This window comes from Garra rufa, chromosome 1, assembly GCF_049309525.1.
Source record: "Garra rufa chromosome 1, GarRuf1.0, whole genome shotgun sequence".
Taxonomy (NCBI): Eukaryota; Metazoa; Chordata; class Actinopteri; order Cypriniformes; family Cyprinidae; genus Garra; species Garra rufa.
Genome location: NC_133361.1, coordinates 11,715,672 through 11,736,404, shown reverse-complemented (window position 1 = coordinate 11,736,404; position 20,733 = coordinate 11,715,672). Strand labels below are relative to the sequence as shown.

The 20,733-nt window shown below is 41.5% G+C and overlaps 1 protein-coding gene across 1 annotated transcript; it reads right to left on the bottom strand.

The window, feature by feature from the left end:
• Positions 1 to 1,588: 1,588 nt before the first annotated feature.
• LOC141348723 (chymotrypsin-like protease CTRL-1) lies at positions 1,589 to 20,456 on the bottom strand. The gene is made up of 6 exons (XM_073853033.1): positions 20,402 to 20,456; positions 11,301 to 11,321; positions 11,040 to 11,202; positions 10,685 to 10,953; positions 10,431 to 10,567; positions 1,589 to 1,834 (listed from the first exon to the last, which is right to left on the bottom strand). The coding sequence occupies exons 1-6, from the start codon at positions 20,454 to 20,456 to the stop codon at positions 1,589 to 1,591; spliced, it is 891 nt and encodes a 296-aa protein (XP_073709134.1).
• Positions 20,457 to 20,733: the final 277 nt, after the last annotated feature.

Below are 20,733 nucleotides of genomic sequence, written 5' to 3'. Positions count from 1 at the left end.
TATTAGTGCTACTGGATCTTAGTGCTGCGTTTTACACTATTGACCACAATATTCTTTTAAATAGACTTGGAAATGATGTTGGCATTAGTGGTAGAATCGTACTTATCTGACCGGCATCAATTCGTAGCAGTGAACGACGAGGTATCATATCAATCACAAGTACAGTATGGAGTACCTCAAGGCTCAGTATTGGGGCCATTGCTTTTTACACTTGCGAGATATCATCGGGAAACATGGTGTTAGCTTTCACTGTTATGCTGAAGATACGCAGCTCTATATTTCTTTACGAAATGCAGAAACGTTAATCCATGCGTTCATGACCTCAAGGATAGATTATTGTAATGCTTTATTGGGTGGTTGTTCTGCACGCTTAATAACCAAACTCCAGCTGGTCCAAAATGCAGCAGCAAGAGCAGCAACTAGGACTAGAAAGTATGACCATATTAGCCCGGTTCTGTCAACACTGCATTGGCTCCCTATTAAACATTGAATAGATTTTAAAATCTTGCTAATTACTTATAAAGCCCTGAACGTTTTAGCTGCTCAGGACTTGAGCGAGCTCTCATCATTTTATAGTCCCTCACGTCCGCTGCGTTCTCAAAACTCCAGTAATTTGATAATACCTAGAATATCAAAATCAACTGCGGCCGGCAGATCATTTTTATATTTAGCGCCCAAACTCTGGAACAATCTACCTAACACTGTTCGGTAGGCAGACACACTCTGTCAGTATCATGTCTGTGTTCTGTCATGTTTTCCTAGTGTCTTTTCCCCTATGGTTCTAGCTTATATGGTTTAGTCCTTGTCTCCCCCTTTTGGTATTGTTTAGTTAGTTCAGTCATGCCCTTATTTGTATTTCCCCCTTGTTATCTTGTTATCTTGTTAGTGACCACGCCCCCGTTTCAGTGTATTTAAGAGTCTGTGTGTGCACTCCCCTATTGTCCGTCAATGCATTCTGTTACTTCTGTTTGCTTGTGTTCATGTGCTCATCCTTTACTCCCGGTTTTTGTTTGTTTGTATTAGTTACAGTGTTTTATTTAATAAATCTTTATTCGTTTATCTACTCCGGTTTTCCTCATCAATCTCCACTCCTCAACCCTGCCTGGATCGTGACACACTCTGTCTTGTATTGTAAAAAGCACTGTATAAATAATCTTGACTTGACTTGAGTTATATTTTAAAAAATTTATAAGTCTATTTTCTGTTTATGATGAGTACATTTAAAAGTGTATGAAAGATGGCCCTTACTGAGAAAAAAAAAAACATACATTTCAGAGAGCTCATGCTCAGGTATACTGGCAAAAACAAAACAGGACAATCTCATTCACTGAAAATGTCAGAAACATTTAATTCAAAGAATCTCAAAAAAAAATGTTTAAGGGTTTACACAAAATATTAAGACAGTATGAAGAGAGAGGGAGAGACAGTGAGAGAAATTTGTCCAAATGAAGTTCTTCACAATGCCTATTACTAAATAAAAAAAAAAAAAATATCTTAATGATTTTTGGCATAAATATCATAATGATTTTTGGCAATTCAAAAAAAAAAAAATTAAATCTATTGATCAAAAAAGGCTGAGAATTACTGTTCAAAGAATCTTTAGGAGGTGAGATGATGGGAGAAGGTGAAAGGAATGATGAATGTCAGTGTCGAATTCAACAAATTCAGGCGGGTTGCTGCCCATGTTTAACTTGATCCAGTCCTGGTACTGAGAGACTCTTGTAAACCCGCTGGGATATTTGAGGTCATTACACAGGTTTCTAGAAAAACTCATGATGCCAGATAGAATCCATAAGGAACCTTTCCTACTGACCATTGGACCTCCGGAGTCTCCCTGTATTGACAGAAATTCATCATTTATATCTCTGACAACAAACAGTGAACAAATGCATTAAAGACATAAGAATGCAATTGTGTAGCCCAATGGTGAAAGTATGGCAGCCGTGTGTCTGTCATAACATCTTATTTTTCTGAGGCCAGCACACCTTTTTTCACTAAGACTTCTTCTCAATACTCAAACTGTTGCTTTCTGTAAATTATGTGAAAATAATGCATTTTTCGAACCACCAAGCATGAGAGCATGTTTTAGTGCACCACCAAAACAAAATGAAGACCTTGTAAAAGAGCATAATTGGACCCCTTTAAGTTGAAGTGTCTCTTGTTCAAGCTGTCCCATTTTATTGTCCAAAGTAATTTTAATGTAGGCAGAGTGTCAGGATTGTGCCTGTTCTGTTCAGTGTTTCCTAATGTTTTCCCCCCTCACTTGAACTTCTGTTGGTTTTTCCCTTTGTCTTCCCCTGTTACTCTGTGTCATTTGGTTTGTCCCTATTAGCTTTGATTTTGTTCACCTGTCTTGTTAATTTGCTACAGCCCCTGCCACTCCTATTTAAGTTGTTTGTTTCCTCAGTTTCAATGTCAGTCGATGAAGTTTCAATGTGTTTGTCAGCTCCTCGGTTTTGTTTTGTTGTAGTTCTTGTGCTTGTCCTCTGTTTGGCATTTTGTTTTGTTTTAGTTAATAAATCAGTTTAGCTATTTACTCCTCGGTCTCCTCCAGTTTTCCCTGGCTCCTCGTCTTCCTGCACAGCGTGACAGATCGACTGACCGTAAAAACTGTAAGATGTTCCGGGCAGAGGAGCGGATTATGGGGATTCGGCAGGCGGAGAGGCCGTTGGAGCAATATGTTGAGGAATTTTTGAGCGTTTGTCACCTGGTGAGTTGGAGCGACGCTATGGTTAACACGTGTTTTCTAATGGGGCTAAACAATGATCAGCTGTTCTGTTTGGTAACTCCTGTGGATCGCTGCAAACCTGTTGCAGAATTTATTAACCATGTCCTGGCCCTTAGTCATTCCAATTTTTATGTCGATGTGGAAGATTCTAATCTTTCCCCCATTAGAGAACACGTGGCCACTCCAGCTCACCACCAGCCAGCTTCCTCCACATGTTATTCCAACAAGCCCGCTGTTTCCGGTCTCCCCTCGCTCCCTCCAGATCTACATAGCTCCTCCCTCCTCGTCAGCCCGGAGCTCGCGGCCAGCCCTCCGACGTCATGGCCTATCTTGATGGCTAGCGTGCTAGACCCACCATTAATGTCAGTACGGGCAGCAAATATCCAAATGGCTGCCCCAGCGCTCCCGCCAGCTCCCAAGATGGCCGCCGTTGCTGAGTCCCCGGCCAAGATGGCCGCCAAGCCTGAATCCCCGGCCAAGATGGCCGCCGAGCCTGAGTCCCCGGCCAAGATGGCCGCCGTTCCTGAGTTCCCGGCCAAGATGGCCGCCAAGCCTGAGTTCCTGGCCAAGATGGCCGCCGTTCCTGAGTTCCTGGCCAAGATGGCCGCCAAGCCTGAGTCCCTGGCCAAGATGGCCGCCAAGCCTGAGTCCCTGGCCAAGATGGCCGCCGTTCCTGAGTCCCCGGCCAAGATGGCCACCAAGCCTGAGTCTGCACCCAAGATGGCTACCGCCAAGTCAAAGTCTCCGCTGGTTCCGCCCAGCCTTCCAGAGTCTCCGCTGGTTCCGCCCAGCCTTCCAGAGTCTCCGCTGGTTCCGCCCAGCCTTCCAGAGTCTCCGCTGGTTCCGCCCAGCCCTCCAGTGACTGCGCCGCCAGAGCGCCCTCCAGTGACCGCTCGCCCAGAGCTTGCTCCTTCAGAGTCACCGCTGGAGACGCCCAGCCCTCCTGAATCTCCGCTGGGGTCGTCCAGCCGTCCAGAGCCCGCTCCTCAAAAGCGCCGTCCAGAGCCCGCTCCTCAAAAGCACCGTCCAGAGCCCGCTCCTCAAGAGCGCCCTCCAGAGCCGGAGCTCTCTCCTGCGCGCCCTCCAGAGCCGGAGCTCTCTCCTGCGCGCCTTTCCGTGCTCTCCTGGGTGGACTATACGCTAGGTTCCCCCAAGAAAATTTGGGGGGGGGGGGGGCTACTCCCCTGTCCAGCCATGGCCACCTGGACTGTTTACCCGGCCATGGCCCCCTGAGCTCCCAGACCCACCATGGCCTCCTGGACTGTTCACCCGGCCATGGCCCCCTGAGCTCCCAGACCCGCCATGGCCTCCTGGACTGTTTACTCGGCCATGGCTTCCTAAGCCCCCAGATCCGCCATGGTCACCTGGACTGTTTATCCGGCCATGGCCCCCTGAACCCCCAGATCCGCCATGGCCTCCTGGACTGTTTACTCGGCCATGGCTTCCTGAGCCCCCAGATCCGCCATGGTCACCTGGACTGTTTATCCGGCCATGGCCCCCTGAACCCCCAGATCCGCCATGGCCTCCTGGAGTGTTTACTCGGCCATGGCTTCCTGAGCCCCCAGATCCGCCATGGTCACCTGGACTGTTTATCCGGCCATGGCCCCCTGAACTTCCTGACCCGCCATGGCCACCTGAGCTCCCTGATCCGCCCTGGAGACCACCCCTGTATCCTGTGTCCCCTGAGTCCCTACCTAGCGGTCTCCAGGGCGCCCACCCTCCCTCCCCTATGGATGTTACTGTTCAGTGTTTCCTAATGTTTTCCCCCCTCACTTGAACTTCTGTTGGTTTTTCTCTTTGTCTTCCCCTGTTACTCTGTGTCATTTGGTTTGTCCCTATTAGCTTTGATTTTGTTCACCTGTCTTGTTAATTTGCTACAGCCCCTGCCACTCCTATTTAAGTTGTTTGTTTCCTCAGTTTCAATGTCAGTCGATGAAGTTTCAATGTGTTTGTCAGCTCCTCGGTTTTGTTTTGTTGTAGTTCTTGTGCTTGTCCTCTGTTTGGCATTTTGTTTTGTTTTAGTTAATAAATCAGTTTAGCTATTTACTCCTCGGTCTCCTCCAGTTTTCCCTGGCTCCTCGTCTTCCTGCACAGCGTGACACAGAGTACCTCTGGCAAAACAATTTGATTTTAATTTTGCCAGTGTCCCACCTCTGGCCAATGTCCCAACACTGTGTTTTTTCCTCTCTCTACAAACGTTCCAAAAATGTTTATCTATGTTTATTGACACAGTAACCATGACAGAAGACCCGGCTATAAGACCTGTTGTGTTTACACAGGTTTATTTTTATTTTTATTTATTTTTTGGTTGTTGTTGTTGTTTGTTTGTTTGTTTTACATGCAGTGGGTGCTGGTATCCTGTGGATGAATCATCACCTAGTGGGGCCACAGAGCTGAGGATCGCCCCAGAGTCAGAATCTCAACCAACATTTGACCAGCTGCACAAGCTGGCAACATTGCATGCCACAGAGGATGACACAGTAGAGAGTGAGGGCACGGAGGAAAGCCCTACCCACTACACTATCACTGAGTGTGACCTGTGGTTGAACTTAGAGGATAAGGATTTCATAGACTTGTATTCTGACATACTTAGTCATTGTCTGTCTATCCTGTTAAAGACTTGTAGGCTGAACTCCCTGTTTGTTCTGAAACGACCACAAAGGTTGGGCCTGAACAGTCTGTCTGCCTTAAATTACCTGTCTGTCCTGTCCCGATCATGCAGGTCATTCCGCTGACAGAGGTGCTTCCTTTAATGGGAGTTGCCATATTGTGTGTCTGGGCCATGCACCTCTGAACTGTCTGTCTGTCCTATCACGGCTACAGTGGTTGTGCCCAAACTGTCTGTTTGCTCACCTCTTCTACTGTCTCCTCCATCATCCTCTGTCTCACTGCTGCTGTATCCTGCCAGTCCCTCAGCTCTCTATCTGTGGAGCAGATTCACTTCAGGCCTGTTAATGTCCAACTCCATCGAGGTCGGAGGATCCCTGGTCTCCGATTTCAACCTTTGAGACCCAGACTCGGCTCCACCATGGCTCACAGCTCCCTCCTCTCCGTTGTGGACTGTCAGTCTTCCAGCTTTGCTGGGCTCCCTTGTCCCTCCAGCTCCACCTTGGTTGGATGTTGACCTGCCCTCACCTTGGGACTACACTCTTCTGGCTACGCCTCATCCCTCCATCCCTGTGGCTCTGTCGGGCTTCTCTCTCCTTCTGGCTCCACATTGGTCCTCTGTCATGCCGACTTCTGGATCCCCATTTGTGCCTCGGACACCTAAGCCATCTACTCTGCCTTGGCCCTCCTGATCCTCTCTGTCACCCTGGCTCTGCAGCTATCTGTCTCCACACTAGGCTTCTTTACCACTGGCTCCGCCTCCATCAGTCGGCCCCCTGGAGTCATCAGCCCTTCCTCCACCATGGCTCCTTCCTTCATCGGCTCCACTATAGGCTGTCTCCCTGGCTGGGCTCAGAGGCCTCAATTATAAAGTGTGTGTAAGCACAGCTTTGATTTTTGAATGTGTGTACACTTAAATCCACACCAATGCTCATATTTGTAAAAACTGCCTTTGACATGGAAAAGTGCTTAGCATCATGTCAGGTTCTGAGCAGACATGCACCACCCTGGACTCTGGTCGTCATCTCCTCCTGGTCATCTGGCCACCTCCGGAAATTCGTTCTCCACACTGTCTGCGCCAGCCCTTCAACATCTCAATAGCAGTATCAATATCCCTTTATTGTCATTGCATGTTAACATACAACGAAATTGCATCTCTCTCATAAAAAAGTAACTATATTCACATACATTCAAAAACACTGATATTAAAGTGACTTGTGCATTTCATTGATGTGCTCAGTCCATCCTTTCAAAAATAAACTGTTCCTGAATCTGGAGGTGCGAGCCTTTAAAACACTATAACATCTCCCAGATGAGAGCAGTGCAAAGAGGTTGTGAAAAGGACTATGCGAAGCCATGTCCTTAAGGTGAGGCAGTGGAAAGTCCAATAATCTTTTGGGAGATTTTAATAAGCCTTTGAAGTGCAGCTCAATCGGCCACAGAACAATTTCCATACCATGCTGTAATACAGTATGTTAATACAGGTCCTTCTCAAAAAATTAGCATATTGTGATAAAGTTAATTATTTTCTGTAATGTACTGATAAACATTAGACTTTCATATATTTTAGATTCATTACACACAACTGAAGTAGTTTGAAGCCTTTTATTGTTTTAATATTGATGATTTTGGCATACAGCTCATGAAAACCCAAAATTCCTATCTCAAAAATTTGCATATTTGCATATTTCATCCGACCAATAAAAGAAAAGTGTTTTTAATACAAAAAAAGTCAACCTTCAAATAATTATGTTCAGTTATGCACTCAATACTTGGTCGGGAATCCTTTTGCAGAAATGACTGCTTCAATGCGGCGTGGCATGGAGGCAATCAGCCTGTGGCACTGCTGAGGTGTTATGGAGGCCCAGGATGCTTCGATAGCGGCCTTAAGCTCATCCAGAGTGTTGGGTCTTGCGTCTCTCAACTTTCTCTTCACAATATCCAACAGATTCTCTATGGGGTTCAGGTCAGGAGAGTTGGCAGGCCAATTGAGCACAGTAATACCATGGTCAGTAAACCATTTACCAGTGGTTTTGGCACTGTGAGCAGGTGCCAGGTCGTGCTGAAAAATGAAATCTTCATCTCCATAAAGCTTTTCAGCAGATGGAATCATCAAGTGCTCCAAAATCTCCTGATAGCTAGCTGCATTGACCCTGCCCTTGATAAAACACAGTGGACCAACACCAGCAGCTGACATGGCACCCCAGACCATCACTGACTGTGGGTACTTGACACTGGACTTCAGGCATTTTGGCATTTCCCTCTCCCCAGTCTTCCTCCAGACTCTGGCACCCCGATTTCCGAATGACATGCAAAATTTGAGCAACAGTCCAGTGCTGCTTCTCTGTAGCCCAGGTCAGGCGCTTCTGCCGCTGTTCCTGGTTCAAAAGTGGCTTGACCTGGGGAATGCAGCACCTAGCCCATTTCCTGCACACGCCTGTGTAACGGGTTATATTGAGTACAATTAGAACATAATACATTGTTACTTTTTCACTAAAATCCTTATTATTGTATTACTGATTTATTTCTGCATTTCTAGGACTGATATATGTTTATACCATTTAGAGGCTTTTATTTTGAAATTTGCGTCTAGCGCTGCCATTTTGATGTGAGCGCACACTTCTCGTTAGTTCGTATTGCATACACTGGCGAGAGGTAAGCGTTTTCGGAGCTCTTCATTTTCTGAATTAATTGAGTTTGCAAAGTGTATAAATCGGTTTGATTTCATTTTGTAAGAATTACTGATGTTATATGCAGTGTTCTTTTGCATGTTTTATGTGTGGATGGATTAATAATCTGAAGATGTATCGTGTGGGCTGTATGTGCATATGTGTTAGCATGGTTCTGAGTTGTAAGTCAGCTAACAGGTGTTATATCATACAGGAATGTGCTGTAATGAGATGCCCACAAGTCATTTATCTGCCTTATTGATGTTAATCCACAGGTATTTCTCCCTTTTTACCTTTTCATTGTCTTGTATATTATTTTATTGTGTTAATAGTATGTTTCAGTGTTAATGATCTTATTGCTCAATTGTTATACCTCAGACTTCGTATTGCATACACTGGCGAGAGGAATGTGCTGTAATGAGATGCCCACAAGTCATTTATCTGCCTTATTGATGTTAATCCACAGACGGTGGCCAGTCCACGTTGGGCGTGACTGTTAATAAACCTGCTCCAGTGAATTGAAGTGGCAAGTGTCCTGGTCTTTCTTATACACAACGCAGAGGGAGTAACAGCGGCTGAAAAAAAATGGTTACACCTGTACACGGTGGCTCTGGATGTTTCTACTCCAGACTCAGTCCACTGCTTCCGCAGGTCCCCCAAGGTCTGGAATCGGTCCTTCTCCACAATCTTCCTCAGGGTCCGGTCACCTCTTCTCGTTGTGCAGCGTTTTCTGCCACACTTTTTCCTTCCCACAGACTTCCCAATGAGGTGCCTTGATACAGCACTCTGGGAACAGCCTATTCGTTCAGAAATGTCTTTCTGTGTCTTACCCTCTTGCTTGAGGGTGTCAGTGATGGCCTTCTGGACAGCAGTCAGGTCGGCAGTCTTACCCATGATTGCGGTTTTGAGTAATGAACCAGGCTGGGAGTTTTTAAAAGCCTCAGGAATCTTTTGCAGGTGTTTAGAGTTAATTAGTTGATTCAGATGATTAGGTTAATAGCTCGCTTAGAGAACCTTTTCATGATATGCTAATTTTTTGAGATAGGAATTTTGGGTTTTCATGAGCTGTATGCCAAAATCATCAATATTAAAACAATAAAAGGCTTGAACTACTTCAGTTGTGTGTAATGAATCTAAAATATATGAAAGTCTAATGTTTATCAGTACATTACAGAAAATAATGAACTTTATCACAATATGCAATTTTTTTGAAAAGGACCTGTATACTTTCTACTGTGCAGTGGTAGAATGATGGCAGAGATATGGGCCTACCTCAGAGTTCGTAGAACGTAAAGTCTCTGTTGGGCCTTTTTGACCAGTGCATTAGTGTTGACTGTCCACTTAAGGTCCTCACTGACATGAATGCCCAGAAACTTAAAACTGGACACCTTTCCACCTCCTCTCCCTTTATTACAAAGGCCTGGAGTTCTTCATGATGTCGCCTAAAGTCTATAACTAACTCCTTTGTCTTCTTGATGTTAAGAGTTGTGAGTTAATGAGTTAGTGCTATTGGCCTGTAATCATTTAGAGAAGTGATACTGGACTGCTTAGGTATTGGAATGATAGTGGCAGTTTTGAGGCAGGTTGGAACAACAGTATATGCCAGTGAAAGAAAAAAATGGCTGTAAAAAACATCTTCAAGCTGATGTGCACAGTCCCGGAGGACCCTACCCGGGATTCCATCCGCTCAAGCCGCCTTCCATTTGTTGTTTTTAAAACCTGCCTAACAAATTAATTTTCCAAAACAAAAATACCAATAAAATATAGTTCCATCTCAGAGAGCTCCCAGCCGCTGCGTCTATGCGTGCCGCTATCTCCTTAACTCTCTGAGGCTCGCAGTCGCACCTCCCGGGAGGGGGGAGATCTGTCACAGTTCTGTTAGTTTGGACTTTTTGTTTGCACCTTTTCCCTAATCTGTTTGTTGTCATGGTTACTGATTTCAATGCCATCAATGTTTGGTCTGTGTCCAGTTTCCAGTTTCCTTCCAGCTTGTTCATTTTGAGTTTGTCTGGGGTCTTAAACGTCAATGTGTTTGTGTCACCATCTTTCCCTGTTTGTCCTTACTTTTTGTACATAGATTCTATCCAGCCAAGCCCTAGATACCACATTGAAGTTTACTTTTACCCATTGCCTAACCTAAGAAAAAGTTTATATCCAAACATCTACAAAATTGTGATAAACCATCAAAGACAAAAGCATGTATGCTGATAAACTGTGGGGTTCTTCATTTTTTCTGTCCATGGTTCTACATCCATGCTTTCCTCTGCAGATCAGGTGGAGTAAAAAGCAGTCGTAGTGTATGAGTTTAAGAAGGGGCTTAATTAAGCAACAAGGGTAGCAGTGAAAGGGTTTGCAGGGGAGCAATCACTTTTTTTTTTTTTTTGCTTTGGGTTAAAAAGGGTAAAAATTAAAGATTGGTATCTTACCGGACAAATACTTTTCCCTTCCTGTCCAGCACAAATCATATTGCTTGTGATGCTTGTGACCCCTTCATAAACCTTAGCACATTCACTGTTGCTCACAACTGGTATCATCACCTCCTGCATTATATTAGATGGTGGGCCTGTGACACAGATGAAAGGACATATTTCATGACTTTTAAAAACCATTTCTATGTCAAATGTTGAGATTTACAGTATTGTTTGTATTCAGTATAACTGGAAAGGAAAGGTTCACCCACCTTCAGGTTGCAGCAGGCCCCATCCAGTTACCCAGCTCTCCGTACCTGCAGCAAACACACTACCAGCCGCTGCCAAACAGACCGGCCAAATGTAATCAGAGAAAGACACAGAGGAGGACAGCTGGACCAGTGCTATGTCATTGTCAGGATTTGGATAGTTAAAGAGAGGATGCTTGATGATTTGACTCACTGTCCTGGACGCCTCATAAGGGTTTGTGCCAGATTGGTTCAGACGACCGAAGTACATGACAACTTTAAATAAATGGAAACTGTGAAAAGAGAAAATCTGCTTTAATCCCACTATTATCAATCTACAAATGTATCTTAAGCTTTATTTAAGCCTTAAACTTCATACTCCTGGAAGCAGTGCGCTGCAGATAAAACCCAGTCTTTAGTGATGAGAGTCCCGCCACAGTTATGGCCAAAGCCGACATGAATGCTGACCTGCCATGGCCAAGCTCCTGTTGTTTCATTCTCCCCTCCAACAAACCTGTCGTTGAAGGAGGCTTGACCACACACTGATGAGAGAAAGCAGAATATAAAATGTCCTTCTTAAATGCCTCACAGACACAGAAGACACATTTCTACAAGTTTTAGTGTCATTATAAAAACTTACCATCTAACTGGCAGAGGGAACCTGTGCAGGTACACAAACACAAATCAGACAATCATCAGGACAAAGCTGGTAATCTGGTTTGTGAAACCCACAATCACTATTTCACCTGTTGCATCAGTGCTGATGTCACAGATGTGTGTTTGAAGGAAGTGCACGATAGCGTAAGGAGTGAAATGATCTCTTCATGAAATTAAAATCCAGGAACTCACACGAACAGAAGCCATGCAACAAAATAATGAAACTAATCTGGAGAAGAGATCTTCAAAGAGTGCAAACAACCCCACCCTGACCTCTCCTTGCTCATTTACGACCCCCTTCTTTTCTCTGAATTCCCTGCCTCTCACTCTCACACCTTTCTCCCTAACACCACATGTTGAATATATTGTTTTCCCCCTTCATGTTTGGAATCATTCTAAAGGTCCCTGTGCGATTGGTAAAATGGCCTCAATTTCAAAGCAGTCACCCATATTGTTAAAAAGATTGAAAACTTTTATAGATTTGGGTTTGCTGCTAAGGGGTGTGTTCATTCCAAGTAGGGCAGGTGAACACACATCAACGCAACCTTGTTTGGACAATGCATACTGAAAACAAATCAACTTAAATAATAAAGACACGCTAAAGACACAAGGACAGGTGATGGTGATTGGCAATCAGTGCGCATGAAGGCTGGGACACACCAACCCGACGCCAAACAACTAGCGCCGACGAAAGCTGACCGTCTTGTCGCCTCTAGTCGGCTGCGTCTGTGGCCGTCTGGGCAAGCTCGAACACACCGAACTGACGAAACCCGGCTACAAACTACAGTAGAAGGTGCTTTATGCGCATGCGTGAGGAGATATACCGTCGCTTACCTGCAGATGGCAGTAGTCTGTATTTTCATTACAAGAAGAGAACCCGGAAGAACCGCCGCACGGTTTGCATAGCGTTTTCCGTTATGTCATACAGCGCTGGCCTGTCTTGGATCAAATTGATCAGCTCGCCTTCAATAGCTTCGTTCCACACAGCCTTAGTTGGTTTCGAATTGTGCGAATTGCGAAATGATGACAGCGAGCCGGTTCCCTCTTGACTCTTTCCTTTGCTTGTTACGTCACTTCACGTTCAAGTCCTCCACGCGCTCTGATTCGATGTCTGAACAGCCAATCAGAGCGATCTCTTTCCCAGACAGCCCCGACAAGCCCGAACATGTCAAATCGGACAAACTTTGGCCGATGCGAGCCCGACGAAAGCCGACGAGAGCAGACGTGTGGAACACACCAAACCAACGCGCTTCACCAACGCCCACCAACTGCCCGACGAGGCCAGAGGGCCGATCGTCGGCTTGGTGTGTCCCGGCCTTGAGAGGGCAGGAACAGGAAGGACCAAATTTGGGCAAAAGAGTGGAAAATCAACATAGACAGTTCAAATGGGTGTTACAGCTGAAGCCTACTGGCATGAAAACAAGATAAAATCTTTCACCTGAATAATAGTGTTCATCGATTTTAGTCAAAATATCCTAAAACTATTCCCAATACTAATCCCTTGGTTTACTGTTATTATTTGCATATTTGCATTGTAAACAGTAATGACTAGATAAACACAAAACTACATTTGGCTTTTGGCCACTGAAAAAGGGTAGGACACTAAATTTGGAGCTGCACTGAGATTTCAATATATCTGGAATTAAACCATACAGGGTCTTAAAAATGAAGATTCCAAAAGAAAGGTTTCTTAAGAACCAGAACCTAAAATCATATTAAGATAACTTCAATACTACTTGAGTTACAGGCACACAACATTTTGGAAAAAAAATAATATTTATGAGACTCAAACAGGTGTGTTCTATGCAATTATTCTGATAGAGGGAAACAATATGCAATTCTAATTTCAACATAATTTCCTCCTCAGACACTGTTCTTACTATAAGCATCAGCTGTACACAAAATGACCAACATTTTAGTTTTCAACCACTGAAAATGGGTAACATTCAACAATGTGGACATGGAGCCTCATTGAGATCTCTGCGACTAAACGATGTAGGGTCCTGAAAATTAGGATTCTAAAAGAAAAGTTTATGAAGAACTAGAATATAAAATTGTATTGTGATATCTTTAACACTACTTGAGTTATAGGCACACAAACTTTGGCAAAAGAATATTTATGGCACTCAGATTGGTATGTTCAATGCAGTTGTCTTGACAGAAACAAACAAGATGCATTTCCAGTTTTAACATTATTTGTTCTTCAGACATTCCCTTTAAACAGAAAATAAGTATCTTTTTTTTTTTTTTTTCAAACTAACCCATGTTTGGTTTTTGAAAATGTGTACATTTTAATGATTTACTCCTGGAGACATTGAATTTCCAATATCTCTGGAACCAAATCTCATAGGAAATTAAAATACAGATTTTTGTAAAGATTTTTTTAAGACCCAATATCTATAAGGGCATCTAAAAGGGCATTCAAATATCTTAAATATTTCTTGGTTTACAGGCATACAAACTTTGGAGAAAAACTTGAAAAGTGCTGTTTCCCCATTTTTGAATGGTCTCCATTTGGCACATAATGCAACAAACATTGTTAAAGTCAACAGATTTTACTTATATTTTACCAATCTCTGTGTAAAAATAAGGTTGCCATCAAAGTTTTTGAAATTTGGTTGATTTGACACAGAATAACCCAAGTGTTTTTACAAATGCAGAAATGGCTTGCCAGTTATTAAACAATTGAAACAAACATTCTTGTTTTGTTTAATGTTTTTATTTACTAATGTCAATAATCATAATTTCAGTCATATTGATAAAAACAACATTTTGTCCAATTGTGCAGCTCCTTCAAACAGGCACAACAATAATCATTCTTTATAGTAATTGGTCAGTAAAGTCTGAAAATCTTTCTTGTTACTGTTCAGACTGTTGTTACATTTTAGAGATTGGAATTCACTTAATATTGCCTCTCATAAACATCTCTTGAAAAGAAGTCTTGCTACACATGAATGCTATTTTTTAATTTGATAGGAAATAATGATTAAAATGAATATATATATATATTTACAGACACGGATCCAATGTCTAATGCAATATTTTTTTTCCCCTTGTGATCATCAATCAGTCCTTAAAATCAAGCAAAATAGCCTGAATTTCTTATCATTTATAAATAGTAGTAGGTCTGTGTTTATTTAGTTTATGCTCTGTTTATTTCATTTAGTTTTTGCGTATTCATCATATATATTTTATTTATTTGTTTCATGTGTATATTTTTACTCAAACTCACTTTCACTCCTATTTTTTAGTTGTTTAAATATTTTCACATATGAATGTACTTTGAATGTGCTACAATTAAAATACGTTCACACTTAAATGTTGAAATAGTCAATTGATGTGCTCCTCACCTTTGTTTTTCAACTTTGCTGTCACTTTATTATTTCAAATGACTTGAATAACAGAGTGGGATGAATCATAACAGGGTTAACCAGTATTCATGCAAAACAATAAAAATAAAAAATAATATTAATAAATGATCCAGATTTCCTTTCGGGGAGGGACACAAAATGTGGTTTGTGGTTTGACAATCAGTCATCATGATGACAAGTGTCATTACGTAGGTGTCATATTACGGTTTTATCATGATAAACAGATTTAACTGCTGTGATATGCAACAGGCAAACCACATGCTAATTATCCATACATACATACATTTAGTTTAATCTTTATTAGGGCTACTAAAGTGACTCAGTCAAGAGCAGTGAGTGAAATTCTGTCTTTCTTTTGTTACTTGCTTAACATCAATGCCACAGACAGCAACTAAATTACGCTGTTGTCCCTTTAAATCCGAACGTAGGCCTACGGATTGAATGCACTGATACACGTCTGATAGTCTCCCAATTGTTTACGTTCATGTGAGTTGTAACCGATTGTGTTTACGTGAATGTGAGAGGCGCTCAGAAAAGCGGACCGAATTAGGTTCTCTTTTGCGTCGTCAAATTTATCCATATGCTCTTCTCTTACTCCCAGATATTGAGGGTTTTTTTTATGAGACGTGCAGCAGAGGTATGCCAGCTTATGTTTACGATCTAGCCCACAGAATAGATCAATAGGCTATGATACAGTTTATACAGTTTTCCTAAATCGTCCCTCACTAACTTTTTCATCTCGTTTTTGTTCTTTGACAAAAATGTCAATAGATTTTTGTCACACTTTTTGTCATTCAAAACGAGTTTTCGTTTCGTTATCGTCTCATTTTCGTCAGTGAAAAAATGTTGTTGACAAATTATTTGTCAACGAAATTAACACTGTTTTCCAGTTATTTGGTTTATTCCTTGTCTTTCCCTAGTGTTCTGTTTGTACCTGTTTCCTCTGTTGCCCATATTTGTACTTCCCCCTCATTATCCCTGATTGGTTTCACCTGTCCTTGTTTAGTGGCCACTCCCCGTTACATGTGTTTAAATAGTCTTCTGTGCCTCATTCTCCTTGTCCGGTAATGAAGTTTCGACGTGTTTGTCTGCTCCTGTTTTTTTGTTTGTTTGTTTGTTTGTTTGTTTGTTTGTTTGTTTGTTTGTTTGTTTGTTTGCTTGCTTGCTTGCTTGTTTGTTTGTGTGTGTGTGTGTGTGTGTGTGTGTGTGTGTGTGTGTGTGTGTGTGTGTGTGTGTGTGTGTGTGTGTGTGTGTGCGTGCGTGCGTGTGTGTGCACGTGCGTGTGTGTGTGTGTGTGTGTGTGTGTGTGTGTGTGTGTGTGTGTGTGTGTGTGTGTGTTGATTGCTTATTATTATAATCATTGTTGTGTGTAAGTGCGTTTTAGTGTACTGTGTAAATTTTGTTGCGTTTCTTAGCATGTGTGAAAAAGTGAGGCTGAGCTTTTTAACTGATTTTGTTTTGCAGCACTTTTATTTCCACATTTGTTAGTCATTCTTGTGTTGGTTAATGTGTGTGTGGAGTAACTTGCTCTATATTGAACTCTCCTATGATAGAGTGACTGTTCTTCAAGTGTATGATATCTGATATTTGTTTGTAACAGAAGCTGGGTGCCTAAGGCAGTGGCGGATACCCGGTGTTGTTGCTTCTTCCACGAGTGTTGGTTGGAGTGGTTGTGTTTTGCTGTGGAGATCTATTGCGCCCTTAAGCCGTGCTGTCAAGCCTGTGCAATGATGTAGTTTCGACATCTATCAACTGAACAGGGTTTTCTCGACTTGTTTCCATGTTGTTGTTGTTTAGCAATGGAATGCACACAATGTTGTCAGGGTTTCACGAAAGGAGGGTGGGACGGTGGTTGGTGATCGGACGTCACATTTTTATGGAAGTCACAGCGGCTCGTGAAAAGGAACAGCTACTTTAAGCAGGCTGTGTGCAGTTTTCTGTGGATTGACTGTTTTGAAACTCATATGGTAGTTACATTACCCCTAGACCTCAGTTATGAAAAAAGCCAGGAAATTTTGATTTTGACAATATGGGACCTTTAAAAGTAAACAAAAACCTGCACAGCAAATCCAAATTACACCATGTGACTCGTGACGATACATTGATGTCCTAAGACAGGAAACGATCGATTTTTGTGAGAAACTGAACAGTATTTAAATAATTTTTTACCTTTGATACACAGCGACGTCCATCTCTCCTGAGCCCGAGCTCATCATCCGGCTCGTGACATGTGTACGCGTTCTGTCGTAGAATACGCAAACGCCGGAAGCGATCTGTCGCATGTAACACTCATTGTTTACACAGAGCACAGAGATTGTGGGTATAGCGGCTATTCAAAATGGTAATTACTTGCACTTATCCTGATTGTTTAAACCGATTTAAAGCTAAAAGATTACGTTTGTTTGCTCAAACTCATCCGGGACTTTTCATTGATTTCCCCTTACGGCGTTTGCGTATTCTACGCCAGAGCGTGTTCACATGTCACGAGCCGGATGATGAGTTCGTGCTCATGACAGATGGACGTGGCTGTGTATCAAAGGTAAAAGATTATATAAATACTGTTCAGTTTCTCGCAAAAAATGATCGTTTCGTGTCTTAGGACATCAACGTATCGTCGAGTCACAGGGTGTAATTTGGATTTGTCTGTGCATGTTTTTGTTTACTTTTAAAGGTTTGGTGCCCATCCACATCCATTATATGGCTGGCAGACTGCACCGGTTTTCGTTAAAAATCTTCATTTCTGTTTTTCTGAGGAAACAAAGTCACCTACATCTTGGATGCCCTGGGGGTAAGCAGATAAACATCAAATTTTCATTTTTGGGTGAACTATCCCTTTAACATTTGTAAAATCAGATCTTGTCTGGCTGCTGTAGCAGTGTTAAAACAGCCAAACAAACCAGACTAAAAGTGATCATGTTTTTTAAGGAATCTTTGTGAAGTGCCCTGTCTAATAGACCATGTATTTTATCACTGGTTACATAAACTCTGTGAGTGAGAATCACATATAGTCAGACAGATATGTAAAAACAGTATTTTAATCAAAGACTTAAAAATAGGAGTTTTATTAAGACACACACACATGAAGAATCAGTGTGAGAACCACAACAATAGTGACCATGAGAAAAAGCATGTTGTAGCCAATCGAAACTTATCTATGACTCCCATCATGCATTGCGGCATGAATGAACTATGGGCTGAATTGTTTTCGTAATTGATTTTATTCTTACTATTTTCAATCGTTGTTGTTGTTTTTATGTGAATTTTTAATGTTTTGTGATGTTCAGAGTTGATCTGTTTATCTGAATAGGTTGTTTGTCACCGTTGCAGAGATTCATACGCTGGTTCTTGATCTCTGTGTGTGTCTAAACAAATAAGTTTCAACTTCTGAGAAATTTTTCCAAAATGTATCTTAAAGAAAGATGGGCATTTAGACTATTTAGAAACTTTTCTCTGAGCTACATTTCATTTAAAAGAAAATGGAGATTCAACTCTAAATTGAGTTCATTGATTCAGGTCAAGTAATGATTACATTAAAACATAACCATCACCCCCTGATGACTTGTCTTGGCTTTTCTGGTTGTTTTCTCCCAAATAAAGCAGCCCAGCAAGATCTAATGTTAAAGATGTAAGGGTCAAGAGCCCAACTAAAGCAAACACTGACCACTTTAATGGTTGCTTAAAAAATGTGATTTTCTCCTTTGGCGATTCTGCTTGTTAACATCAGGTGTCTTCAATAATGATCCATCATCACTTCATTAATCACGAATTATCTCATTAACTTTAACTCTGCTTCAGTGTTAATTTAACACTCTGATTTTAACACTTGACACTCTTGAGAGTGGACTCAAATAAACTCTCTGGAGAGTTAATTTAACTCTGGCCTTTTTGCTGTGTAGAATGTGATATATAGCATATGTTCATTATGCCATGGTAGTATTTTCTATTCTTGAAACGATAACAAAACAATTATTGATAGAGGCACATTTGCTTTTCAACTTTGCTGTCACATTATTATTTAACCCTTGTGCGACCTTATGACATTTTTTGTCCATTTCAGTTTTGTTTTTTGTTATAAGTGTGCCTGTGTTAATGCCAGCTGCATACATTTTGGCTCAGGTGTTTATTTTTATTGAAAATGTAATATTTCACCCTCATTTCCTTTAAAAAAATCAATTTTACCCTCCTTACAAAAAATACTCACACTCAGGACCTTGAGGACAAAAATGACCACATTAAAACATTTTTTTTTTTAACTCAGGGCCATTTGACTATAAAATGATGCAATATTTGCTAATAGGCATTCATTCCACCAGCAAGGCTTCAGATTTTACATTTTTTAATATATTGTGCCATATTTTTATTTTATTATTATTATTTTTTTTTTTTTTCAAATTTGGCATATAAAAGAAATAGTTAATTCGTGTTTTCTGCTTATGCATATTATAGTCTATTATAGAGTCAATTGGAAAAATAATGCAGCTATAATTGTGTGGGTATGTTGGTGAGGATGTCAGAGTGTGGTTTGCATATGTTTACTGAAAATTGAATGTGTGTAATTAGTTTGAAATAAATAATATTGTACTGGCACTCAAAAATATCACTGCATGTATATGATTCACACCCTTGGCAGGGTCATGTGAAAACTATGAATAAGGTCAAAGAAGGTTAATGAGCTTTGAGGATTTTTCTTTTTCACCCAGACACACATTTTAATCCTTGATTGCACTTGTTCATTCGTTATTGTACAGAGATAAAAGGTGAGCTTGAATTTGATGTAGAAGTTCAGAAGCCCCTAAACACATTGTTTTTGTTTTCACCACAAGAAAATGCTGATTGTTTAGCCTGGTATAGATTTTATACAAAGTTTGAGTGTTCACACGGCCAAACAGGTGTTCGCACAGCCATATATATATATGCGTCTCTTGAGATCGGGGAGTGAGGTTTACCTGCACAGCACCTACTGGCTGGCCTCTGTTACACAAGCAATGAAATAACCAAGCCCTCAAGCACCATTTATATATTTATTTATATATATTTGGTGCTTGAGGGCTTGGTTATTTCATTCCTTGTGTAACAGAGGCCCCCCCAAAATTTTGCTGTTCTTCACTGATACACCCAAGAAGCTAATAAGCAAAGGGAAAATATGAATATTACCTGTGGCATTATGTAAACAAACCTGTATTTAAAGGGTTAAAATGTAAAAAAAAAAAAAAATGAATGTTTGGTATCTATGGATAGAACAGATGCTGCTTAAAAAATCGACATCAGTGAAAGTCAATATTTTATGACTGAATGAACGTTAACAGCGCAGGACATAGAGTTGCTTATATAATCATGATGGGTTTGATTCACCCACAGAGATGGAGAAGGATAAATGATTCGTGTTCGCGTATAACTTGACTCTATAACTTGAATCTAAGTTGAAAATTGCCATTTGACCTCCCTCTACAAAACAGTGGATTACTCAGGAAACTTTCATCCATGACATTTAATATTTTGGCTTTCATCACTACATGTTTGTCTTTCCTCAGAATAAATATTAGCAAAATCAAAAATTTGAGCCGGGGAAGATTTTGAAATTTGGCTGATTTGACACGGGAATGATCCAAAATGCTCTTAAAAATTGGCTTGTCGGTTATTAAACAATTGAAACAAACATTATTAAATTGACATCTCATTTTGTCATAATACAGACTTTTAAGTAAGACCTTACCTGCTATGTAGAGAAGTGTGATTCCAGAAACACTCAAAGCACTGCTGAAATTCATCCTTTTGTTTTGCTCTGTTTATAAGACAATTTCAGCTCAGAATCTCTCTGATAATGTCGTCTCACAGCTGTCCTGTTACGATCACTGAGATTGCTGTAAACCTCTCTGTTCTTTTTGGTTCAGGTGTCCCCTGGTGCTCTTCAGTTTCACTCTGTTCTCCTGCCCTGCCGGCTCTGCCTTTGCATCCAGCACTACACGTCCTGACCTCTTCCTGATCTGCAGTGGCAGTTTTTATAGGGATGGCCATGGAGGGGCCAGCAAACAGTCTGAGGTTATT